Below are 24,723 nucleotides of genomic sequence, written 5' to 3' on the forward strand. Positions count from 1 at the left end.
TATATATATATATATATATATATATATATATATACACACACACACACACACACACAATGTATATTTCCTTTCCATTCACAAAGAGAAACACAGGGGCGGGCATCACAGGGACTGATCACTGCGTTAGCCAATTAGAGGCTATCACAGCAACCAGATGACCCGGAACTGGAATCTCTGGGTCCCGATCACTAATATGGGCCCCGGGGGCTCCCACTTCGACCTCCCAGGAATCAGTAGATTTTGTTACGGTCATTAGCACTTCCACTGATCGTTCCATGTGAATGTAGACTGTAGATTGTATCTGCTGTCGCTATCACTGATCCACTGTCCCATAATGTATTGTATAGTTGTGTTCTCTTACTACTTTATGTATTACTACCTCTTGTATTGAGATCTTGTGCTGTACATTCTTTTCTAAAAATCTCAATAAATACTTTGTAAAAGAAATGAGCCCCATTGACTGATGTGAAGCAGACCCTTAAAGCAAGCAAATGTGAATGGTTTAATAGAGCGCTCTAATGCTGAACACATACTGTACATTAGGAAGCTGCAAGTCTCAATCTATCTTTTATTTCATAATAAATATAGTCAATCCTCTCCGGGCTGCCAATGTACTTTGGGAGAAGGGGGGTGGGGGTGCAAGCTCTGTAACATTAGAACTTTTTCAAAGGTTCTAAAAAAAAAAAAATAGTCTCCATTGAAAAATAGTTGCACATAAAATTCTGACAGGCCTCTGATGTTACAAAGTGCCCCACAGTTATCCCTAGATACTAAATATGCCTCAACAAGATCTCTTTCTTATCACAAGACCAGTTATATACCTTCAGGATACTCAAACTAATTTATGGTATTCTAGTTTAAATTTAGGGTGGAAATTCGATTTTGAATGCAGGCTTAGGTTAATAGTGCATGTATAGCAAAAACTTTTTTTTGAATAGAGTAGGGAAGGGATAATACCCTTGTATTGCCGTATGTGTTTGGTTAGGGGGATTTCCCTTCACTACTTGCCCTGCAGGTACAAGGGAGCGAGAAGAAGACCAGATGAATTGTCCACTTTAGACAATTATCTCCAGTACGGGCGTCACCTGTGGAAGATTTATCTTCCCCCTCCACAATTTTTTTTGGTACAATTTTTACCAGGGTAAAGCTTCTCCCTATTGGGATCACAACAATAAAAACTGATAGAGGGTCGAACCCAGGCATTCTCAACCAGGGTGCCTCTAGAATGGCTGCCAATAGTTCCTTGAGCTGTGGCTGATTAGCCTTCAGTCTGTTGATGCCGCCATAGTTCCAGGGCCAACACCACTTGGTAGAACCAGCAGCATGGCCACAATGATATTTTTTTAGCTTCCTGTAAAGTAGGGTGCCCAGACATCCCCAGTTTCAGTGGACAGTCCCCTGATTGAGGACACTGTCCCGGACCAAGTCTGTCCCTGGTTTTGTCCCCAGATTGGATTTAATAGGGGGCAGGGGCAATTTCAAAGACAATCAGTGCAGAATTAAATAAAAAAAAAAAAATCGAATTACACCCCCCCCCCCCCCGCTCCGCCGTGCCTACTAGCATAGGGGGGTTGTGTTTTTTCCATTATCTGTGCCCCTTTCTGATGATCATGTGCTGGTCGGAGCGGAGGGAATATTTCTTCAGTTTCGGGCGCATGCCCATTCAGCTTCGCACGCATGTTCTTCTGCCTTGGCTCAAATCCTGGCCAGCCACCTGCCTATCTCCTTGCCTTCCCTGGCGGAGTGATCTTCCTCCGCTCCCCATCCAGTAGTAGCCGGGGCCGAAGAGTAAGACTTGAGAGGCTGTGAGGCGGGCGGTGACGGGCAGAGAGTGGCTGATTGTTGCCATTACTAGTAAAGAAAAAATATGTCCCCAGATTTAATTTTAAAAATCTGGTCACCTTACTGTAAAGGCCCGTACACACAATCGGATATTCAGACAATTGTCCGATGGACGTGTTTTGTCAGATAATCCGAACCGTCTGTATCGTCGGACAATTGTTTTCGGAATTTCCGACAACAGATGTTGGATGTTCATGCTCTCAAATTGTTCGACAACAAATGTGTTCAGTCAGATCATCCTTTTGTGTGTACACAAATCCATCGGACTAAAATCCAAAGTACAAACACACATGCTCCGAACCAGTGCTAACCATCAGACAACATTAGCAGAAGTTGCCCAAAGGGTGGCGCTAAAGAGCTGAAAAAACACATAGTTTGGTGTATGTTGGCTGAAAATGTTCTACCCTCTGTATGCAGAACAAGTTCACGGCGAAAGCCCTTTGGACAAAAATCCACGGATTTGTCCGATGGAAGTCTCATCCTGTGTACAAAGCTTTAGAGTGGCGATCTGACAACCACTATAAGATGGTTATTCTTCCCACTGACAACCAATATGAGGGGGAATTGTTTCCACTGTTCCCAGATGAATTTAGAATGGCTTCCCAAAGACCTAAATGTATTTTAAGGCTTCATGCACACGGGCCGTTAGAAAAAACAAGCTGCAAAGCCACTACCAACGCCCAGAAAAAGCGGCTGTAAAAAATGTTTTTAGTAGCTTTTTGCATTGGTGTTAATGCACATTTAGCTGCGCTAGCTTTTAGCAGAGTTTCTCTGCCTCTATTCAGAATCAATGGTTCCCTATGAGAACCCATTGATTTGAATAGACGTCGCACTACATGTCAGATCATGATGAGCCCACTTGCGGTGCGGCTTGTGCGCTGAGGATCTTAAAGGGGAACCCGAAATGAAAGGAAAAACTAGCGTGGGGTCCTGGTCGTTGGTTGTCGGGGTCTACGGGTGGGGGGCTTATTGGAATCTGCAAGCCCCCTTCAACAAGTGGGCCCCCAGATCCCAGCCTATATGAAGGAGTATGGGGTGCATTGTACCCCTACCCAATCACCAACAATGAAAAAAGTGTCAAAAATAAAAAAACAGTACACAGGTTTTTGACAAAGTAATTTATTAAAGCAGCTCCGGCGTCTCTTCTCCTTATTATTTCTTCTCCCTCCGGCGAGGTCTTCATCCTCTGGTTTTTCTCCCTCTGGCGATTTCTTCACTCTCCGGTGAGGTCTTCTCCCGCTGTCGGTTCTCCTCTCTCCATTGTTGTCCTCCACTGTCTTTTGCTGTTCTTTCACCAATGTTTTTCCAACGCTCCCTCCCGCTGTAATGCTGGGTCTGCTCTGTGCCATTAATCATATAGCCATGGGGTGGGGGCCACCCCGTTAAGTCATCTGGAGGCCCCATCCCTTGTGATGTCACCGCCCCACGCGGTGATATCACAAGGGGGCATGGGTGCCCCGCCCCATAGCAAGCAGCTCGTCAGGAGGGAGGGGCTAGGAGAGCTGGTGGGGGACCCGAGAAGAGGAGGATTGGGGCTGCTCTGTACAAAACCCCTGTGCAGAGCAGGCAAGTATGACTTTAGACGTAAGAGTTTAGAAGCTGCTTCGGTTAGGGGAGCTTCAACCTCCCTTTCCTGAATGCAGAAGAATCGCGTTCAGAATAGGAACATTTTGACCACCAGTAAATGCAAACCGGCACAATTTTTCTGCGGTGGGCGGTCAACCTAGGCTGTGTGTACATGAAGCGTTACAAGGGCTGCACATGACAGAGTAACAACGCAGGACCACATTTGGAAAACTGGGAAAGAGCATTGTCAGTTTATGACAGATGTGCCTGAGCAAGGACCTCAATGGCAGGATCACCAGGTTTTCTTTTATTGAAAGCTGGAGTTTGGAGTGTTTCTAAACCCAGGTCCCTGCATTCACTATATCTGGTCTCCCACAGTACACAAAACATGGAAATGCAATTGTATTAGTAAATATAAACTGCTAAATACCTTTTCTCATCAACACTATATAGTAGTCTAGAGACTTCCATCAGTTCCTGGTTAAAGCTTGTAGGAGGAGTTTTCATACTGCACTGAGCTGTCCTATCGGGATGCAGGACCCATGACCCTCTGTCTGGACAGTGCCGATTGGCCCTGTGCGGATCACATACACTCTCTCAAGAAAAAAAAACTCTCTAGCAATACACATTAAACTGAGCATGTGAAGCCTGACTCCAGTAACTCCGTATTAGCTGGACCAGTTTTGGAGTCAGTGGAAGAGGAGGAGGATCTGTGCATACAGGATGAAACCGCCTTTTTACACAATGCAGAGGATTAACCCCTTAGGTTCCACAGTGAGTATAACAAGCATGCTTTACTGCAGTAGTTCTCAACCCCATTCCTCAAGTACTCCCAACGGGCCATGTTTTCCTTCACTTTGCACAGCTGCTTTAAATCAATATCAATGACATGGTATTGATAAGAGCAAAACATGGCCCGTTGGAGGTACTTGAGAACTGAGATTGAGAACCACTGCAGTCTACTGCATATACAGTAGAGCTGCACGATTCCGGGAAAAATGAGAATCCCAATTTTTTTTGGTTAGAATAAAGATCACGATTCTCTCACTATTCTTGTGACGTAACATCTTTTACATTATAAAAAAAAATTTGGCTAACTTTACTGTATCCTTTTTTATATATATATATATATATATATATATATATATATATATATACACACACACACACACACACACACACAATATATTATATATATATATATATATATATATATATATATATATATATATATATATATATATATATATATATATATATATATATATATATATATATATATACACATACACATACACATATACACACACATAATGTTTGGAGATTCTAAGTAATTGTCTAGCAAAATAATTATGATTTTAACTTGAAACCAACAAGTGTCAGAAAAATTGAAAGAACAAAAACGTTACAATGTTTATAGTTCGCTCAGCAGCTGAGGAATGTTGTGAAACTTGTCAGACTGCCTGTTTTTTTTTTCTTTTGTTTTCTTTTTTTGAGAGCTGTAGAGAGAACTCTGTAGAGAGCTGTAGAGAGAACTCTGCATAGAATCGGGAGAATGCTTTGTTAAGATCGTGAGGGGGGAAAGAATCTCGATTCTTAACGATCGTACAACTCTAATATACAGCCTGATTTTACTGTAGTGGGTTAAAGTAACACTTTAACATATGAAAGTTATCTGAGAATTCACACTTTCAAGGGAGACTCAGTGGTAACCCATGCAAATAAGTGCAGGCAGGAAGCCACATTGAAAGCAACGGGAGTCTGACAGCACCTGCAGCCATTTGCATGTAATCACTCATGCAGCGATTACCAAAGGATGATCGGCCGTGAACACGGACTGTCTGTGTCCAGGGCCGATCATCTTCAGGTAAATCGCTGAATGAGCCAATTTCATGAAAATAGCCGCGGGCTCTGCCTGCACCTATTTATATGGGTTACTGCAGAGTCTCCCTCAGGTAATCGCAAATGGCCCCATTCGCAAGTGTGAATGGAGCCTTAAAGATCTACTTGAACTGCTGGAGCAACCTGCAGGAACATAACAGCAGCACAAGAAAAAAAAAAAAGAAGAAAGAAGGCAAGCACTTCTATACTTGCCCTTCAAGAGAAGGCAAACATCAAAAAAAAAAAAAAAGGTATCAGTAGCAAATGCATAGCCAAGACATACATTTCATGTGGCCAGACTGTACTGGTAAACTTTTGACAAGTGGCTCAAAAACAAAGAAGACAAGGGCATTCTTCACAAAAAGAATAGTCTATGACACAAGCATTCACTTCAGTTACAGGCAATTATTCATTATTAAACAAAATAGCCCATTTTACATTGACAATCTAGCTTCTTTCCCCATTATGCAGAAATTAAACCATAATCTACACGGCTGCCCCCTGACCTTGAACACAATACCAGACAGTGATGAGACTATGTAAGCCATGTTCACTCGTACAACTGCATCACCACAGCGCCACCATGTGGTCACATATAATGTGCATGGCAGAAGAGTAGAGAAGTTTCAGCTTCCACTCTTATATTTAATTGCCTATAGAAAGGAGTGTATTTTTATTTATTTTTAAAAGTATAAAAAAATTGAAAGAAGCATACACGTGCAAAAATGACAATGCATTCATACAAATATATACAACTACTGTTACTCCATTAATCAATGTAGAAGTCTCAAAATACAGACATTAAATATTTTAAATTAAAAGTTTAAGACAACTTAAAAGTGCATGTAAAAAAAAAAAAAAAAAAAAAAAAGCCTAAATGAAAGATATGCAGGCCACACTTTAGAATATTCAAACTGTGTTTTGTATAATAATATATATATATATATATATATATAATCCAATGGTTGTCACCGCACACAAATTAGAGATAAAAAATGGGCCCGGGTATACAGCTGAGAGAGGTAGTGCATATAAACCAAAATACCATCCGTTTTTTGGAGATTATATATATATATATATATATATATATATATATATATATATATATATACACACACACACACACACACACACACACACACACATACATACATACATACATACATACATACATACATACATACATATATATATATATATATATATATGTACACCCACACCCACACATACTAACCGTGCCTTGAAAGTGTATTCGTACCCCTTGAAGACATACCCAAAAAGGTGGTTCTACAAAGTATTGACTCTGAGGCTGAATACAAATGCATGCGTCAATTTTCACATATTTATTTATCTTTCAGTGCCAGCTATCTGTGCCATCTTTCAGTGCGTGCCACATATCAGTGCTCATCAGTGCTGCATAATCAGTGCCACCTATCAGTGCCACTGCCAGCCATCAGTCTGTGCCACCTTTTAGTGCCCATCAGCCAGTGCCATCTATCAGTGTGTCACATGACATTAAAAAAAAAGTATCGGTATACGGTATCGGCGAGTACTTGAAAAAAAGTATCGGTACTTGTACTCGGTCATAAAGTGGTATCGGGACAACCCTAGTTATTTTACAAGGTGGCCGTTTGCAATCAGTTTAGCTATCCTTTAATGTGATACATTTCTGATCTAGAACAGGTATGAGGAAAGCAATGCAGCGGAAAGAAAAATATATGCGAGGCAGACAACATTAAATCCCATCAGTCTGACATGAAACATGCTGACCTGTACTTGTCTGCGCGTTTTTTTACGGCATGCATTTAAATGTACAGAACGTTGTACCCTGAACTATAAATCTGGTGATTTGCCAACATAAATAACTCATGCTTACATACTAGGCATACTTTGTGTTCCATAACAGCTTAGATGCACGGAGGAATCATCATCCAACGGATCAATCTACGAGGCATAATACAGGCGCAGAAACCTACAGTGTCTTGGAAAAGTATTCATACCCCCTTGAAATTTTCCAATTTTTTTCATGTTGCAAACAAAAACGTAAACGTATTTTATGTGATAGACCAACACAAAGTGGCACATAATTGTGAAGTGGAAGCAAAATGATAAACAGTTTTCAACTTTTTTTATAATTATAATGTGAAAAGTGCGGTGTTCCTTTTTCTATTCAGCCCCCCGGAGTCAATACTTTGTAGAACCTCCTTTCACTGCAATTACAGCTGCAAGTCTTTTTGGGGAATCTCTACCAGATTTTCACATCTAGAGAGGGACATTTTTGCCCATTCTTCTTTGCAAAATAGCTCAAGCTCTGTCAGATTGGATGGAGAACGTCTGAACAGCAATTTTCAAGTCTTGCCACAGATTCTCAATTGGATTTAGGTCTGGACTTTGGCTGGGCCATTCTAACGCATGAATATGCCTTAATCTAAACCATTCCATTGTAGCTCTGGCTGTATGTTGAGGGTCGTTGTCCTCCTGGAAGGTGAACCTCCGCCGTCTTGGCTGCTTCTCTGATTAACGCTCTCCTTGCCCGGCCTGTTAATTTAGGTGGACGGCCATGTCTTGGTAGATTTGAAGTTGTGCCATACTCTTTCCATTTTTAGATGATGGATTGAACAGTGCTCTGCAAGATGTTCAAATCTTGGGTTATTTTTTTTCATAACCTAACCCTGCTTTAAACTTCCCCACAACTTTATCTCTGACATGTCTGGTGTGTTCCTTGGCCTTCAAGGTGCTGTTTGTTCACCAAGGTTCTCTAACAAACCTCAGAGGGCTTCACAGAACAGCAGTATTTATACAGAAATTAAATTACACACAGGTGGGCTATTTACTAAGAAGTGGCTTTTGAAGTCAATTTGTTCCACTTGACTTTAGTTAGGGGTATCAGAGTAGAGGGGGCTGAATACAAATGCACACCACACTTTTCAGATATTTACCGTATTTATCGGCGTATACCGCGCACTTTTTTGCCCTGAAAATCGGGGCAAAATCAAGGGTGCGCGGTATACGCCGATACCCGCTTTCCCGCGCCGAGTTTTGAATACTGCGCCGACATATACCGAGCGCAGTACACTCGGGTATAGTCGGGCAGTCTCGGCTCCTTCCGCGCTCACGTCCTGGACGTACAGGACGTCACCGCGGGTAGCCGAGCATTGCCGACAATACACGAGTGTACTGCGCTCTGTATATGTCGGCGCAGTATTCAAACTCGGCGCGGGAAACGAGCGGGGAGGACGCCGGACCCGCCAAAGGAGGACGCCGGACCCGCCAAAGGAGGACGCCGGACCCGCCAAAGGAGGACGCCGGACCCGCCAAAGGAGGACGCCGGACCCGCCAAAGGAGGACGCCGGACCCGCCAAAGGAGGACACCCGACCCGCCGAAGAGGACACCCGACCCGCCGAAGAGGACACCCGACCCGCCGAAGAGGACACCCGACCCGCCGAAGAGGACACCCGACCCGCCGAAGAGGACACCCGCCGAAGAGGACACCCGACCCGCCGAAGAGGACACCCGACCCGCCGAAGAGGACACCCGACCCGCCGAAGAGGACACCCGACCCGCCGAAGAGGACACCCGACCAGCCGAAGAGGACACCCGACCCGCCGAAGACGGACGCCGGACCTGCCGAGGCCGCCGATGGACGCCGCGCAAGACACCAAAACTGTAAGTACAAAAAAAAACTTTTTTCCCACAGGATTCAGGGCAACTTTAGGGGTGCGCGGTATACGCGGGAGCGCGTTATACCGCGATAAATACGGTATTTGTAAAACATTTTGAAAACCATTTATCATTTTCCTTCCACTTCATAATTATGTGCCACTTTGTGTTGGTCTATCACATAAAATCTTAATAAAATACATTTGGCTGTAAAATGACAAAATGTGGCAAATTTCAAGGCACTGTAGATATTTATTTGTGCATTGAACAGGACTTGTGTATACTCCACTATACTTCGAATATCCAGGTTATAAGATATATTTTTTTTTTTGCCAAAATGTTCAGTTGTCATGTAATTATGTGAATAAGAAAATTATTCTGGGCACTGTCCCACAATGTCCATAGGTTGTCTAATAAAATGAGTTTCAGCCAGTGAGAGAGATTGGCCACACCCACTTTTGGACATGCTCAATGGAGGCAACTATGGAACCCCATTAAAATCATTCAATTAGAAACAAAAATTCAATGTGGCATTAATGTAATAACAAAACTACACCAATAACAACACTGCAGCTCATAAAAGCAGAAATCTTGGCTTTTTTGAGAAAACCCCCGAGAAGGTATTGCTTTGCAAAGTTCCACCATCCCCGAGGCCTGGCCTTTCCTCCTTTACAATCTACTGGGGTTGATTTACGACAGGCCATTAAGACTGTGCAATTGCTCCAAAGCTTCGTAAACGAGGTAAAGCTTCACTTTGCAAACACCGCCCAATCACTTGCAAGGAAATCTTTAAAAAAACAATGCTTTATTTTTTGCTTGCACGTGATGGGAGTCAGCAGAGCTTCTGCTCATTTACCAAGCTCTGGAGCAACTGCTCTTACAGAGTGTAACTGCACCTTGCAAAGTGCACAGTCTATTTGTCTTTAGTAAATGAAGCCCACTGTCTCTGTTCCTGCTCTACCTATCATAGCTGCAACTCAGGCCTGCATATAACAAACTAAACCTATTCAATACTATTCTTCATAAATATACCTTTACATACATTGGCCCAGATTCAAGAAGCTGTTGCGCGGCGCAATAGCTGTTTTGCTCCCGCGTAGCGAATGCCCCCGATTCAGGAACATCGCTACGCGGACTGCAGCCTAGGATATGACAGACATAAGCCTCCTTATGCCTTCATATCTCAGGCTGCATTCTTGCGTTGTCCGCTAGGGGGCACGGCCATTGTGATCGGCGTATAGTATGCAAATTGCATACTACCACCGATTCACAAAAGTTGCGCGGGCCCTGCGCACGCAAGGTACGGAGTTTCCGTACGGCGACTTTAGCGCAAGGCTGCTCCTGCTAATAGTAGGAGCAGCCAATGCTAAAGTATAGCCGCCCTTCCCGCTCGTGAAATTTAAATTTCACGTCGTTTACGCAAGTGATTCGCGAATGGCGCTGGACGCCATTCACGTTCACTTAGAAGCAAATGACGTCCTTGTGACGTCATTTGCCGCAATGCACGTCGGGAAAGTTTCCCGACGGAGCATGCGCTGTTCGCTCGGCGCGGGAGCGCGCCTAATTTAAATGATTCCCGCCCCCGGCGGGATCATTTACATTAGGCGCCCTTACGCCGGGCTAATTAGCATAGCGCCCGCGCAATTTACGGAGCTACTGCTCCGTGAATCGCGGGCAAATCGAAATATTTGCGTGGGCGCAGAGCAAAAATCGTTGCCCTTTGCCCACGCAAATATTGCGCGGATCTACCTGAATCTGGGCCATTAGGTTTTGGAAGGCACACAAGGAAAGTCATAAAGTAAACTGAAAGTGAAGCCGACTACCTGTTCTCACTTTCCAATCTCTGAGTTCAGGGTTTTCACAGCTATTTTCTGTTCCCTCTAAGCTTGCGTTTCTGCTGTGCCCTTCCAGCTCCTGTTTCTCTGCTGTCCTTCATAGTCAGTCACCTATCTGCTGTCCCTTACTGTCCACTCTCAGTTCCTGTGTCTTTTCTGTCCCTTGCTGTCACCTCTCTGCTCCCGAGTTTCTGCCTTTTCTCACTGTCCCCTCACTGTCCCTCTCCCAGCTCCCGAGTCTGCAATCCCTCACTGTCCCCTCCCAGCTCCTGAGTGTCTGCGATCCCTCACTGTCCCCTCCCAGCTCCCGAGTGTCTGCGATCCCTCACTGTCTCCTCCCAGCTCCTGAGTGTCTGCCATCCCTCACTGTCCCCTCCCAGCTCCCGAGTGTCTGCGGTCCCTCACTGTCCCTCTCCCAGCTCCCGAGTCTGCAATCCCTCACTGTCCCCTCCCAGCTCCTGAGTGTCTGCGATCCCTCACTATCCCCTCCCAGCTCCTGAGTGTCTGCCATCCCTCACTGTCCCCTCCCAGCTCCTGAGTGTCTGCAATCCCTCACTGTCCCCTCCCAGCTCCCGAGTGTCTGCGATCCCTCACTGTCCCCTCACAGCTCCCGAGTGTCTGCGATCCCTCACTATCCCCTCCCAGCTCCTGAGTGTCTGCGACCCCTCATTGTCCCCTCCCAGCTCCTGAGTGTCTGCTGTTCCTTTAATGTCCCCTCACAGCTCCCGAGTGTCTGCAATCCCTCACTGTCCCTCTCCCAGCTCCTGAGTGTCTGCCATCCCTCACTATCCCCTCCCAGCTCCTGAGTGTCTGCAATCCCTCACTGTCCCCTCCCAGCTCCTGAGTGTCTGCCATCCCTCACTGTCCCTCTCCCAGCTCCTGAGTGTCTGCAATCCCTCACTGTTCCCTCCCAGCTCCTGAGTGTCTGCCATCCCTCACTGTCCCCTCACAGCTCCCGAGTGTCTGCGATCCCTCACTATCCCCTCCCAGCTCCTGAGTGTCTGCGACCCCTCATTGTCCCCTCCCAGCTCCTGAGTGTCTGCTGTTCTATTAATGTCCCCTCACAGCTCCCGAGTGTCTGCAATCCCTCACTGTCCCTCTCCCAGCTCCTGAGTGTCTGCGATCCCTCACTGTCCCTCTCCCAGCTCCTGAGTTTCTGCCATCCCTCACTGTCCCCTCACAGCTCCCGAGTGTCTGCGATCCCTCACTATCCCCTCCCAGCTCCCGAGTGTCTGCCATCCCTCACTGTCTCCTCCCAGCTCCTGAGTGTCTGCCATCCCTCACTGTCCCCTCCCAGCTCCCGAGTGTCTGCGGTCCCTCACTGTCCCTCTCCCAGCTCCTGAGTGTCTGCCATCCCTCACTGTCCCCTCACAGCTCCCGAGTGTCTGCGATCCCTCACTATCCCCTCCCAGCTCCCGAGTGTCTGCGATCCCTCACTGTCTCCTCCCAGCTCCTGAGTGTCTGCCATCCCTCACTGTCCCCTCCCAGCTCCCGAGTGTCTGCGGTCCCTCACTGTCCCTCTCCCAGCTCCCGAGTCTGCAATCCCTCACTGTCCCCTCCCAGCTCCTGAGTGTCTGCGATCCCTCACTATCCCCTCCCAGCTCCTGAGTGTCTGCCATCCCTCACTGTCCCCTCCCAGCTCCTGAGTGTCTGCAATCCCTCACTGTCCCCTCCCAGCTCCCGAGTGTCTGCGATCCCTCACTGTCCCCTCACAGCTCCCGAGTGTCTGCGATCCCTCACTATCCCCTCCCAGCTCCTGAGTGTCTGCGACCCCTCATTGTCCCCTCCCAGCTCCTGAGTGTCTGCTGTTCCTTTAATGTCCCCTCACAGCTCCCGAGTGTCTGCAATCCCTCACTGTCCCTCTCCCAGCTCCTGAGTGTCTGCCATCCCTCACTATCCCCTCCCAGCTCCTGAGTGTCTGCAATCCCTCACTGTCCCCTCCCAGCTCCTGAGTGTCTGCCATCCCTCACTGTCCCTCTCCCAGCTCCTGAGTGTCTGCAATCCCTCACTGTTCCCTCCCAGCTCCTGAGTGTCTGCCATCCCTCACTGTCCCCTCACAGCTCCCGAGTGTCTGCGATCCCTCACTATCCCCTCCCAGCTCCTGAGTGTCTGCGACCCCTCATTGTCCCCTCCCAGCTCCTGAGTGTCTGCTGTTCTATTAATGTCCCCTCACAGCTCCCGAGTGTCTGCAATCCCTCACTGTCCCTCTCCCAGCTCCTGAGTGTCTGCGATCCCTCACTGTCCCTCTCCCAGCTCCTGAGTTTCTGCCATCCCTCACTGTCCCCTCACAGCTCCCGAGTGTCTGCGATCCCTCACTATCCCCTCCCAGCTCCCGAGTGTCTGCCATCCCTCACTGTCTCCTCCCAGCTCCTGAGTGTCTGCCATCCCTCACTGTCCCCTCCCAGCTCCCGAGTGTCTGCGGTCCCTCACTGTCCCTCTCCCAGCTCCTGAGTGTCTGCCATCCCTCACTGTCCCCTCACAGCTCCCGAGTGTCTGCGATCCCTCACTATCCCCTCCCAGCTCCTGAGTGTCTGCGACCCCTCATTGTCCCCTCCCAGCTCCTGAGTGTCTGCTGTTCCTTTAATGTCCCCTCACAGCTCCCGAGTGTCTGCAATCCCTCACTGTCCCTCTCCCAGCTCCTGAGTGTCTGCCATCCCTCACTATCCCCTCCCAGCTCCTGAATGTCTGCCATTACTCACTGTCCCCTCCCAGCTCCTGAGTATCTGCGATCCCTCACTGTCCCTCTCCCAGCTCCTGAGTGTCTGCGACCCCTCACTGTCCCCTCCCAGCTCCTGAGTGTCTGCTGTTCCTCACTGTCCCCTTCCAGCTCCTGAGCTTCTGACTTTTCTCACTGTCCCCTCTCAGTTCCTGTGTCTCTGCTGCACCTCAATGTCCGCTCCCAGCTCCTGAGTGTCTGCTGTTCCTTTAATGTCCCCTCACAGCTCCCGAGTGCCTGCAATCCCTCACTCTCCCCTCCCAGCTCCTGAGTGTCTGCGATCCCTCACTGTCCCTCTCCCAGCTCCTGAGTTTCTGCCATCCCTCACTGTCCCCTCACAGCTCCCGAGTGTCTGCGATCCCTCACTATCCCCTCCCAGCTCCCGAGTGTCTGCCATCCCTCACTGTCTCCTCCCAGCTCCTGAGTGTCTGCAAACCCTCACTGTCCCCTCCCAGCTCCTGAGTGTCTGCAACCCCTCACTGTCCCCTCCCAGCTCCTGAGTGTCTGCAATCCCTCACTCTCCCCTCCCAGCTCCTGAGTGTCTGCCATCCCTTACTCTCCCCTCCCAGCTCCTGAGTGTCTGCGACCCCTCACTGTCCCCTCCCAGCTCCTGAGTGTCTGCGACCCCTCATTGTCCCCTCCCAGCTCCTGAGTGTCTGCTGTTCCTTTAATGACCCTTCACAGCTCCCGAGTGTCTGCGATCCCTCACTGTCCCTCTCCCAGCTCCTGAGTGTCTGCTGTTCCTCAATGTCCCCTCCCAGCTCCTGTGTCTCTGCGGCCCCTCAATGTCCCCTGCCAGCTCCTGAGTGTCTGCGTCCTCTTCCAGCTCCTGAGTTTCTGACTTTTCTCACTGTCCCCTCTCAGTTCCTGTGTCTCTGCGGCACCTCAATGTCCCCTCCCAACTCCTGAGTGTCTGCTGTTCCTCACTGTCCCCTCCCAGCTCCTGAGTGTCTGCTGTTCCTTTAATGTGCCCTCACAGCTCCCGATCGTCTGCAATCCCTCACTGTCCCCTCCCAGCTCCTGAGTGTCTGCTGTTTCTCAATGTCCCCTCACGGCTCCCGAGTGTCTGCAATCTCTCAATGTCCGCTCCCAGCTCCTGAGTGTCTGCTGTTCCTCAATGTCCCCTCCCAGCTCCTGTGTCTCTGTGGCACCTCAATGTCCCCTCCCGGCTCCTGAGTGTCTGCTGTTCCTCACTGTCCCCTCCCAGCTCCTGAGTGTCTGCTGTTCCTCACTGTCCCCCTCTCAGTTCCTGTACTTCTGCTGTTCCTCAGTTCCTCCTCCCTGTTGTCCCACACAGTCCAGGCTCTACTCCACCTCACTGCCCCCTCTCCGCTCCTGTGTCTCTGCTGTCCTTCAGTCCAATCTCTGCTTTCCCTCACTATCCAATCTCAGCTTCTGCTGTCGTTCACTGTCCAATTGTTTTAGTCATATTTTAGTTGACTAAAATAGTATTCATTTAGTCCCCTAAATTGTTTTAGTCAATGAAATGAACACTGGAACCCAGTCTAAGTCGACGACTATATTAGCATGTGCACCCAAGGTGAGAGGGCACCCTGGGTGCACAGAATGGGAATTTTAGTCATAATAAAAAAGGTACCTGTAGGCAGTGCCGATCCTGACCTCCCTGGGGCCCTAAGCAAAATGACATGGCACATTAAAAATGAGAAGCGGGGGGCGCTGATGACAGTGACATGTCACATTAAAGAAAGTTGAGAAGCGGGGGGAGGGGGTGTTCTGCTGTCGGAAATTACATCTTACATTAAATTGAGAAGCAGGGGGTGCTGACTTCTTACCTCTTCTCCCATGCAGCCAGCAAGTTGAGAAGCGGGGTGAGGGGGCGAAAATGACTTCTCACCAGGCGGTGCCTCTAGTAATTTCGGGGGCCCTTTGCAGCTTTGCGGGGCCCTAAGCAGCTTGTATAGTGAGCCTATAGAGCGGATCGGCCCTGCCTGTAGGACCCTGGTGTTGCCTACACTTTATTGGGAATTTTTGGTGCGATTCAGGGGAACGCGACAGGTTCCCTTTAAGGCTGCACAACCGCTGAGACTATTTACTGAATCTTTCTGAATCAGGAAAGGAGTGTGGGAGCCTTGTCCCATTAAACTGCCATGTTCCCATGTAATGCAGGTGTACCCAGTCAATCCACATTATTCACATCATAGGGCAGATCGGCGCCGCATATATTTTCATATAGCTTTAAACATGGCCCGATACAAAGCAAGCCAGCAATCCCATGCTGCTAAATCTTTAATGGCAAAGAAAAAGGAATTCCTTAACTTGTCGGCACTACTTAAGGCCGCAGTGTTTGATCAAAGCCTAGTGAGCCCACAAGGAAAATGTAAAATGACAGGGGGGGGGGGGCGTTAAACGCTAAAAGCCTGTTTGTTAATGGCGAGCCCAGAACCAAATCTGGAACATGTGATGGCACAACTGGTGTTCTAGAATGCTTCTGGACCCAAAAAACTTCTATCAGAATCTGGGCCGGCTGTAAACGGTACAGGACAATTCATATTTTCGGCACTTTTTTGGTTAGGCCGGCATTTCCGCAGTCCATCAACACAGCTGACTAATCAGGTTTTTAATTGCTTTAATGACATGTCATTACCTTTCATTTCTGCACAGAGGGTATTGGACGGTACGCGGTCTTCGGGGAGGGCCTGGGAATGTAGGTCATAGTCTTTCTGTAATATTCTTGGCTGCGTGAAGTAATCATTTGTGTCCCGTGGTTTGATCTCCCTCATTATCATGTGCAACTGAGCCGCGGCTTCTGCGAGAGACAATGAGCGCAGTCAGTGGGGGGGACGGTGAACCGCAAACAGCTTTGTCTCCCAGAGTTCATCGCTGTGCCCCTCACTGTTTTAGGTAACAGGACCCAAAACGTCTGATGGCACGGCGGTTGTGCCGTTCGGCACAAAGGAGTACACACAAAATAGTCTCATACAGATCAACTGTTAACAGCTATGGAAATAAAAGGTCATGAGACAAAATGCATTAAAGGGAAGTACATTGAAGAAGAACTCGGAGAAAAGCAACAAGTATTGCTGAAAACACACAGAGAAAATTGGGACATTAATCATGGGCACATTTAATCATGGGCACAGATTTAGAAAAAAAAACAAATAAAATCAAATTTTTGTTACATATAAAAAGAGAAATGATGAGGACAATGGGTGGGGGTTACAGTTCTCCATTTTGGATCCTACCCTGAAATCCTTCCGCAGAGCTTCTGTCCCCCTAAACCTTCTCTGGGGGGGAATTCTTAGACCTTTTCCCATTGTTTAGAGATGTGCTATAACCGTGTTCATTTTTAGGTCACATTTCTATTTAGTTTTAGTCATATTTTAGTCATCTGAACCGTCATCTGAACCGTTTCGACTAAAATCTCCAGTACATTTTAGTTGACTAAAATCGAATGGGTTTAGTTAAATCATAAGCGTTTCTCTAGAACAGTGGTCTTCTAACTGCAGTCCTTTGCTTGCTATTATCCGGCCCTTGGGGGACTATTCCTTCTACTGACCCCAACGATGGGGGACTATTACCTCCCACTGATACCAGTGATGAGGCACTATTTCTCGCACTAAAGATTTGGCATTGTTTACTTCCACTGACACCAACAATGGGGCACCATTCCTCCCACTGACACCAACAATGGGGCACTTTCCTTCCCACTGACACCAACAATGGGGCACTTTCCTTCCCACTGACACCAACAATGGGGCTCTATTCCTCTTACTGACACCAACGATGGGCACTATTCCTCCCACTGACATCAATGATGGGGCACTATCCCTCCCACTGACATCACTGATGGGGCACTATTCCTCCCACTGACATCACTGATGGGGCACTATTCCTCCCACTTATACCAATGACGGGGCACTATTCCTCCCACTGACACCAACGTGTCAGTGGGAAGGACAGGTAACTGGCACCTTGTTTATAAAAGTTTGGAGACCTCTGCTCTATAATTTCCAAACTCATTACCGTATTTATCGGCGTATACCGCGCACTTTTTGCCCTGAAAATTTTCAGGGCAAAATCGTGGGTGCGCAATATGCGCCGATACCCGCGCTGTGTTAGAACCACTGCGCTGACATATACCGAGCGCAGTACACTCGGGTATAGTCGGGCAGGCTCGGCTCCTCTCGCGGTCACGTCCTGTACGTCCTTTACGCGAGATATGCCGAGCCTGCCCGACTATACCTGAGTGTACTGCGTTCGGTATATGTCAGTGCAGTGGTTCGAACACAGCGCGGGAAGCGGGGATTGAGCGAGGAGGACACCACGATGGTCGCAGAAGGACGCCGGACCGGACGAGGCCGCCAATGGACGACGGGCAGGACGACGGGCAAGACACCGACGAGGGGGCATCCAAACCAAGTTTGGGGGTGCGCGCTATATGCCGGGGCGTGTTATAGCCCCATAAATACGGTATATACTCCTGGAGAAAAAAAAAATCGAACATGTTATTTATGGTATTAAGGTTTGAACATGCACTACAGACACAGATTTAGCCATTGTGATACATATACCTAGTGTTAATTTTGACTTCAAATTTTGATTTAGTTTTATAGTCTTTTGACTAAAAGTCCATTTTAGTTTCAGTCGTATTTTAGTTGAATATAGTGTTAATTTTATCTGTAAAAATATTTTCATTGATGAAATAAACACTGGCTATAACACAGTTGTGTACTGTCTGATACTTTATTTGCACCAGAGGTTGCAGGCTGCAGGGCTATACTCTTTGCAAATTATTTTCAATTAAAGAGCAGTAAAAAAATAAAAAAGGAGCAGGGGATCTGTTCCCTTTCGCCTGGCCGGATTGGAGGGCAATCGGATGTAAACGGACAGCCGGTGCCTTTACATCCAGCTGCCCATAAACCAGAGTGTGCTCTGTCTGTGTACGCACTGCATAAGCGGAGCAGACATGGACCTGTCATCTGGCCGCTCCACTCAATAGGGGATCAGTGGACACATCCCATGATGAGCAAAACCAGATCCACCCGTGTAAAAGGGGCCTAACAGTTACATTGTCAGTATAAGGTTTCTGAGTATACCCCCTTCTTCTAAGGTCTAAACCAGGGGTCTCAAAACTTTCTAAACATAGAGGAAGTTTACAGTCCTTTAGGATTTAGGGGGGCTGGACTGTGACTGGTCAGCGTCAGAGGTCAGTGGGAATATATTATATATAAAAAAACATAACGCCTATGGCCAGGAATAACTCCTATTGTTAAGAATAATGCCCCATGATTGGTATTAGTGGGAGAAATAAGGCCCCAGATTGGTGTCAGTGGGAAGAATAGCGCTCCATCATTACAGGAAATAGGACAAATAATAACCCAATGTTTGTGTCAGCAAACAGTGCCTCATTGTTGGGACAAGGGCCCAAGGACCAAATAAAGTCAAGCATAGGGCCACATCTGGACCCAGGCTGCAGTTTGGAGACCACTGGTCTGATAACCAAGGTATTCGCAAAACGTATACCTTGTGCAACAGCACTGCATGAACCTTAGGGGGGGCCCAAAAAGCTTGTCTTGAAAATGTGAACATTTAGGCTGCATTCACACCTGAGCGTTTTGTCGCCTGAAGCATGAAGCTCCAAAACGCTAGAGGGGAAAAAATACATTATTCTCAATGGAGATGGTTCACATCTCCACTCAAAAACGCCTGACGCCGAACGCCTGAAGCTCAAACAAGTTCTGGACCCTTTTTTGTCGCTCGAATTAAGCGTATTTGGGCGTTTCTCCGTTTTTAACATTTGTGACCCTAGACCTGTCCAAAATCGCGGTTAAAAACAACACTGCGGCAAATCGTGGTAAAAACCGCCGCAAGTATTGCGGCAAAAACCGCAGCAAAATCGCGGCAAAACGCTACGCTCAGGTGTGAATGCAGCCTAAGTGCAAAAAAAGTATCATGCACAGTACACAACAACTGAATTGCCAGTCCATCAATACGGCTACAATCACCTTACGCATAAGATACGCTATCAAACTGTTGGCTCATGAACCATTTCCTAAGATTATATTTGTTACATGCACTGCACATGCATCCCTGAAAATGTAGACTTTGTGCCAAGAAATGCATTGCATGAAAATCACAATATGCATGACGATCTATGACACTTGGCATGCAACTGAGTTTGCAATCGAAAATGCCCGATATGCAGTTATGAGGCTGCAACCAGGGTTTTCCCTTATGTTTTTGTTTTTAACGCAAAGGATATATGCATGTTTTCTCTTTTTATATGTAAAAAATAAAAAATGTACAGATATAAACACAGGCATACAGTACACACAAAAAGGTGAGCTGCACACTGTCTGGGATAGAAACTATATTAACCACTTCCCATCCGGGACAATTCTGGTACTTCACTCCCACATGTAAAAATCTAATTTTTTTCTAAAAAATTACTCAGAACCCCCAAACATTATACAGTGGAACCTTAGATTACGAGCATAATCCGTTCCAGGAGAATGCTTGTAATCCAAAGCACTCGCATATCAAAGCGAGTTTCCCCATATAAGAAGTCAATGGAAATAAAAATAATTTGTTCCACTTTGACTTCTATGGCATGCAATACCGAATGTGACCAGAGGTGGGGGGGGCACCTGAGAGACTCAAATACTCAGAGATCGTTCGGCTGCATTCGGAAACCCTCAGAAACGGAGTGTTTGAATATTTCTGAACGCCTTCAATCTTGCTCGTTTTATGAGACACTCGCAAACCGAGTCAGGATTTAAAAAAAATAAAAATAAATTTGCTCGTATTGCAAAACGCTCATTAACCACGATACTCGCAATCCGAGGTTCCACTATATGTATTATTTTTATATATATATTTATATATATATATATATATATTTATATATATATATATATATATATATATATATTTATATATATATATATATATATATTTTTATATATATATATATATATATATATATATATATATATATATATATATATATATATATATATATATATATATATATATATATATATATATATATATATATATATATATTTTTTTTTTATTATTATTTATTTATTTATTTATTTTATTTCAAACGTGTTTTTTTGGAAAAAAAAGTTTCATGAATAATAAAAAAAAAACGGTAAAGTTAGCCCAATTTGTTTGGATAATGTGAATGATGATGTTACGCCGAGTAAAGAGACACCGAACATGTCACGCTTTAAAATGATGCACACTCGTGGAACGGCTCCAAGATTTGGTACTTAAAAATCTCCATAGGTAACCCTTTACATTTTTTACACGTTACCTGTTTAGAGTTACAGAGGGGGTTCATGTGTGGTTTGAATGCCGTTTACATATGTGGGTGCGACTTACATATGCGTTCACGTCTGTGTGCGATCTGCGAACTAAACTGGGCATGTCTTGAACTTTGTTAATGACACCGGCAGCGTTTCACACAAGGCAACGTGAACGAGCTGTGAAAGAGGAGCAATGCAAAAACCGGCGCTGGAATCGCGCTGGATCCCGTGTCGCACTAGTGTGAACCCAGGGTGAATGTGCGACTTTTACAAAATAATCACTGCATTTTAAAAGCCATTTATATGAACCATTTCCTAGCATCCCTTCACACTAAATATAGTCATTACTATCTGAGCATAAGAAAGACTTACCTGATTCGGTATCCATTGGCATCAGACCTTCTGGAGAAGAACTGTGCACAACAGGCGAGACGATGGCAGAAAGGCGATAAGACAATGTAATCAGCTGAAATAGCAACTTTCTCCAATCCTCAACCGCCAGGAGACTCCTGAGGACAATCACAGATATTTTCATCAATAACTTCAGCACATCAAGAAGAAAAAAAAAAGTGACAAATAAAAGCAGCAGAAATTTTAAAAATCACAAAACCACCAAGAAACAAATAATTTTACCCTAAACGAGATTATTGTTTATTGAATATTTTTGTTAAGCGTTAAATCACATAAGTATCAAAACGCTACCCGGTGACGGGACCAGGTGCCATTCGCCATACATACAACAATAAAATCACAAACATCAAAACAAAAAAAACATTAAAAAACAATAACATAAACCAAATAAAAATAGAAAAAATAAAAAAATAAAAGAATAAAAAAGCCCCGAGAAGAAAAAAAAAACCCTATCAGCCCGTCAGTTTCCACCCCGGATGGGGCTCAATTTCCTTCAGCTCAACCAGGCCAAAACGGAGGTGCTTCGGTCGAGCAACATTACGGGAGAGGTTTGGGTGTTATCATGGCCTGACGAAGGTGGGGAGTTTCCTAAATCTGCATCTACGGTGAGGACGCTGGGTGTCCACATTGATGAGGGCCCAACCCTGGGACCACGCGTGGACCAGGTGGTCAAAACTTGCCACTTTAAAATGTGGCTGCTTCACCGCTTTTCTGCCCTATCCAACTGATCAGGCCAGGATCGCTGTGGTGCGCGCTCTCATCCTTCCGCATCTGGACTACTATAACGGGCTGCTGGCTGGTTTACCTCTCTCCCAGGTTAAATTAGGGCCAGGTTCACACTGCTGCAGTACAATTTTGATCTGATTTTCAGTGCGATTATGGGATGCAACTTGGATGTGGTTTATTCTATGGCGCCAAAATCATGTAGGAATCGCACCAAAATAGAACAGGAACCTTTTCCAAAATCGCACCATGCTGAGTTGAAATAATGTGAAAGGGTACCATTGAAAACAAATGTAATTTCCATTCTCATGCGATTCTGCATCGCATTTTAAATCACACAGTGAATGAGCCTAAAACGCAAAAGGAATCATTTGCAAACACAGTTACAATAACAGTCTACTTTTGTAATCCAGACTTTTTTCAATATGTAGCCTCAACATTTTTTTCAAACAGATTGGCAACCTAAAGGTGCTCTGTATATCGTAAGAGTACAGACATCCTCCAAAAATCTTATGTATCACGTTTGTGAGATTCGATCGGTGCTTTTCACAGAAGTCAGAACAGATCTACAATTCCAACTAGATTCATCCCCATGCAACAGAAGTTACATTTTCGGGACGGGGGGGCGAGACGGACGGGAAGGAGGCGACCCGCCCTCCCGCCGGAGGGAGAGACGGACGGGAAGGAGGCGATCCGCCCTCCCGCCGGAGGGAGAGACGGATGGGAAGGAGGCGACCCGCCCTCCCGCCGGAGGGAGGGACGGACGGGAAGGAGGCGACCCGCCCTCCCGCCAGAGGGAGAGACGGACGGGAAGGAGGCGACCCGCCCTCCCGCCAGAGGGAGAGACGGACGGGAAGGAGGCGATCCGCCCTCCCACCGGAGGGAGAGACGGACGGGAAGGAGGCGATCTGTCCCCTCCCGCCGGAGGGAGAGACGGACGGGAAGGAGGCGATCTGTCCCCTCCCGCCGGAGGGAGAGACGGACGGGAAGGAGGCGATCTGTCCCCTCCCGCCGGAGGGAGAGACGGACGGGAAGGAGGCGATCCGCCCTCCCGCCGGAGGGAGAGACGGATGGGAAGGAGGCGACCCGCCCTCCCGCCGGAGGGAGGGACGGACGGGAAGGAGGCGACCCGCCCCCCCGCCAGAGGGAGAGACGGACGGGAAGGAGGCGACCCGCCCTCCCGCCAGAGGGAGAGACGGACGGGAAGGAGGCGATCCGCCCTCCCACCGGAGGGAGAGACGGACGGGAAGGAGGCGATCTGTCCCCTCCCGCCGGAGGGAGAGACGGACGGGAAGGAGGCGATCTGTCCCCTCCCGCCGGAGGGAGAGACGGACGGGAAGGAGGCGATCTGTCCCCTCCCGCCGGAGGGAGAGACGGACGGGAAGGAGGCGATCCGTCCCCTCCCGCCGGAGGGAGAGACGGACGGGAAGGAGGCGATCCTTCCCCTCCCGCCGGAGGGAGAGACGGACGGGAAGGAGGCGATCCGTCCCCTCCCGCCGGAGGGAGAGACGGACTGGAAGGAGGCGATCCGTCCCCTCCCGCCGGAGGGAGAGACGGACGGGAAGGAGGCGATCCGCCCTCCCGCCGGAGGGAGAGACGGACGGGAAGGAGGCGCTCCGCCCTCCCGCCGGAGGGAGAGACGGACGGGAAGGAGGCGCTCCGCCCTCCCGCCGGAGGGAGAGACGGACGGGAAGGAGGCGCTCCGCCCTCCCGCCGGAGGGAGAGACGGACGGGAAGGAGGCGCTCCGCCCTCCCGCCGGAGGGAGAGACGGACGGGAAGGAGGCGATCCGCGCTCCCGTGGGAAAGCCGAAAAGCATTTTTCGTACGATTTTGTGATGGTGTGTACTAGGCATAAAGGGGTGCAGACACTACAGATTTTCTAATTACAAATGCTGAGCCTGTTTGGGCTGTTACAATGAAAGAAGATTATCATCACATTTACAGAACAAAAGTTGGAGAATGAACATTGTAAGGCAAAATATGGAGGGAAAGTTACTAAAACTGGAGCACACAAAATCTGGTGCAGCTGTAGCCAGACTCCAGGTTTTATTGTAATGCAGTGTGGGAAATGCACAGGATTCGCTGTGTTTCATCCGAATCGAATCAGTGTGAACCTAAAGCCTCGTACACACGATTGGATTTTCCAATGGGAATTGTGCGACGACAGCCTGTTGGTGGAAAATCCGACTGTTTGTACGCTCCATCGGGCAATTGTTGACTGGTTTTCCGTGAACAAATGTGGGATAGCACGCTTTAAAAAAATTCTGCCAACAATTGTGTGTTGCCGGATTTTCCGAGCGTGTGTACACAAGTCCATCGGACAAAAGTCAAAAGTACAAACACGCCTGCTCGGAATCAATGCTCACCAAATACGACATTAGCAGACGGTGCCCAAAGGGTGGCGCTAAATTGATCAAAAACCACTTAGTTTTGTGTTTGTTGGCGGACAATTATTTGCCGTTTGTATGCAAGACAAATTCCTGGCCAACGCCCTTCGGACAAAAGTCCTACGCTTTGTCAGATTGTGTGTACCAGGCTTAAGGCAAACATGTCATTTTAGGTGCAGACGTGTGCACACAAGTTGAAAACAGGGGGGGGGGGGGGGGGGGAGTCAATAGCAGATCTGCATTATTATTTGGGTTAGGGGTATAGATCTTGTTAAAGAATATCACTTACCCCACAGACAATTGCTCCAACGCCCCGATGATACAGTGCACCCGGCCATACAAAGGAAACGAGGATGCAGCCTCCAGCAAGGAACTCTCCGCTTGTAAAATTTCACGCTCAAGGATGTCCATCAACACTCTGACCAC

The 24,723-nt window shown here is 47.4% G+C and overlaps 1 protein-coding gene across 3 annotated transcripts in view; it reads right to left on the reverse strand.

Annotated features, from left to right (window-relative positions):
• Window positions 1-24,723, reverse strand: part of THADA (THADA armadillo repeat containing) — a 779,727-nt gene that overhangs the window by 670,279 nt on the left and 84,725 nt on the right. For all 3 annotated transcript variants that reach the window (XM_040351533.1, XM_040351532.1, XM_040351531.1), the window contains exons 18-20: window positions 24,587-24,722; window positions 21,148-21,284; window positions 16,107-16,268 (exon numbers count right to left, since the gene is read on the reverse strand). In XM_040351533.1, the coding sequence (XP_040207467.1) occupies window positions 16,107-16,268; window positions 21,148-21,284; window positions 24,587-24,722 (435 nt within the window). The remainder of the gene's footprint in view (window positions 1-16,106; window positions 16,269-21,147; window positions 21,285-24,586; window position 24,723) is intronic.

Source organism: Rana temporaria, chromosome 4, assembly GCF_905171775.1.
Source record: "Rana temporaria chromosome 4, aRanTem1.1, whole genome shotgun sequence".
NCBI classification, from domain to species: domain Eukaryota; kingdom Metazoa; phylum Chordata; class Amphibia; order Anura; family Ranidae; genus Rana; species Rana temporaria.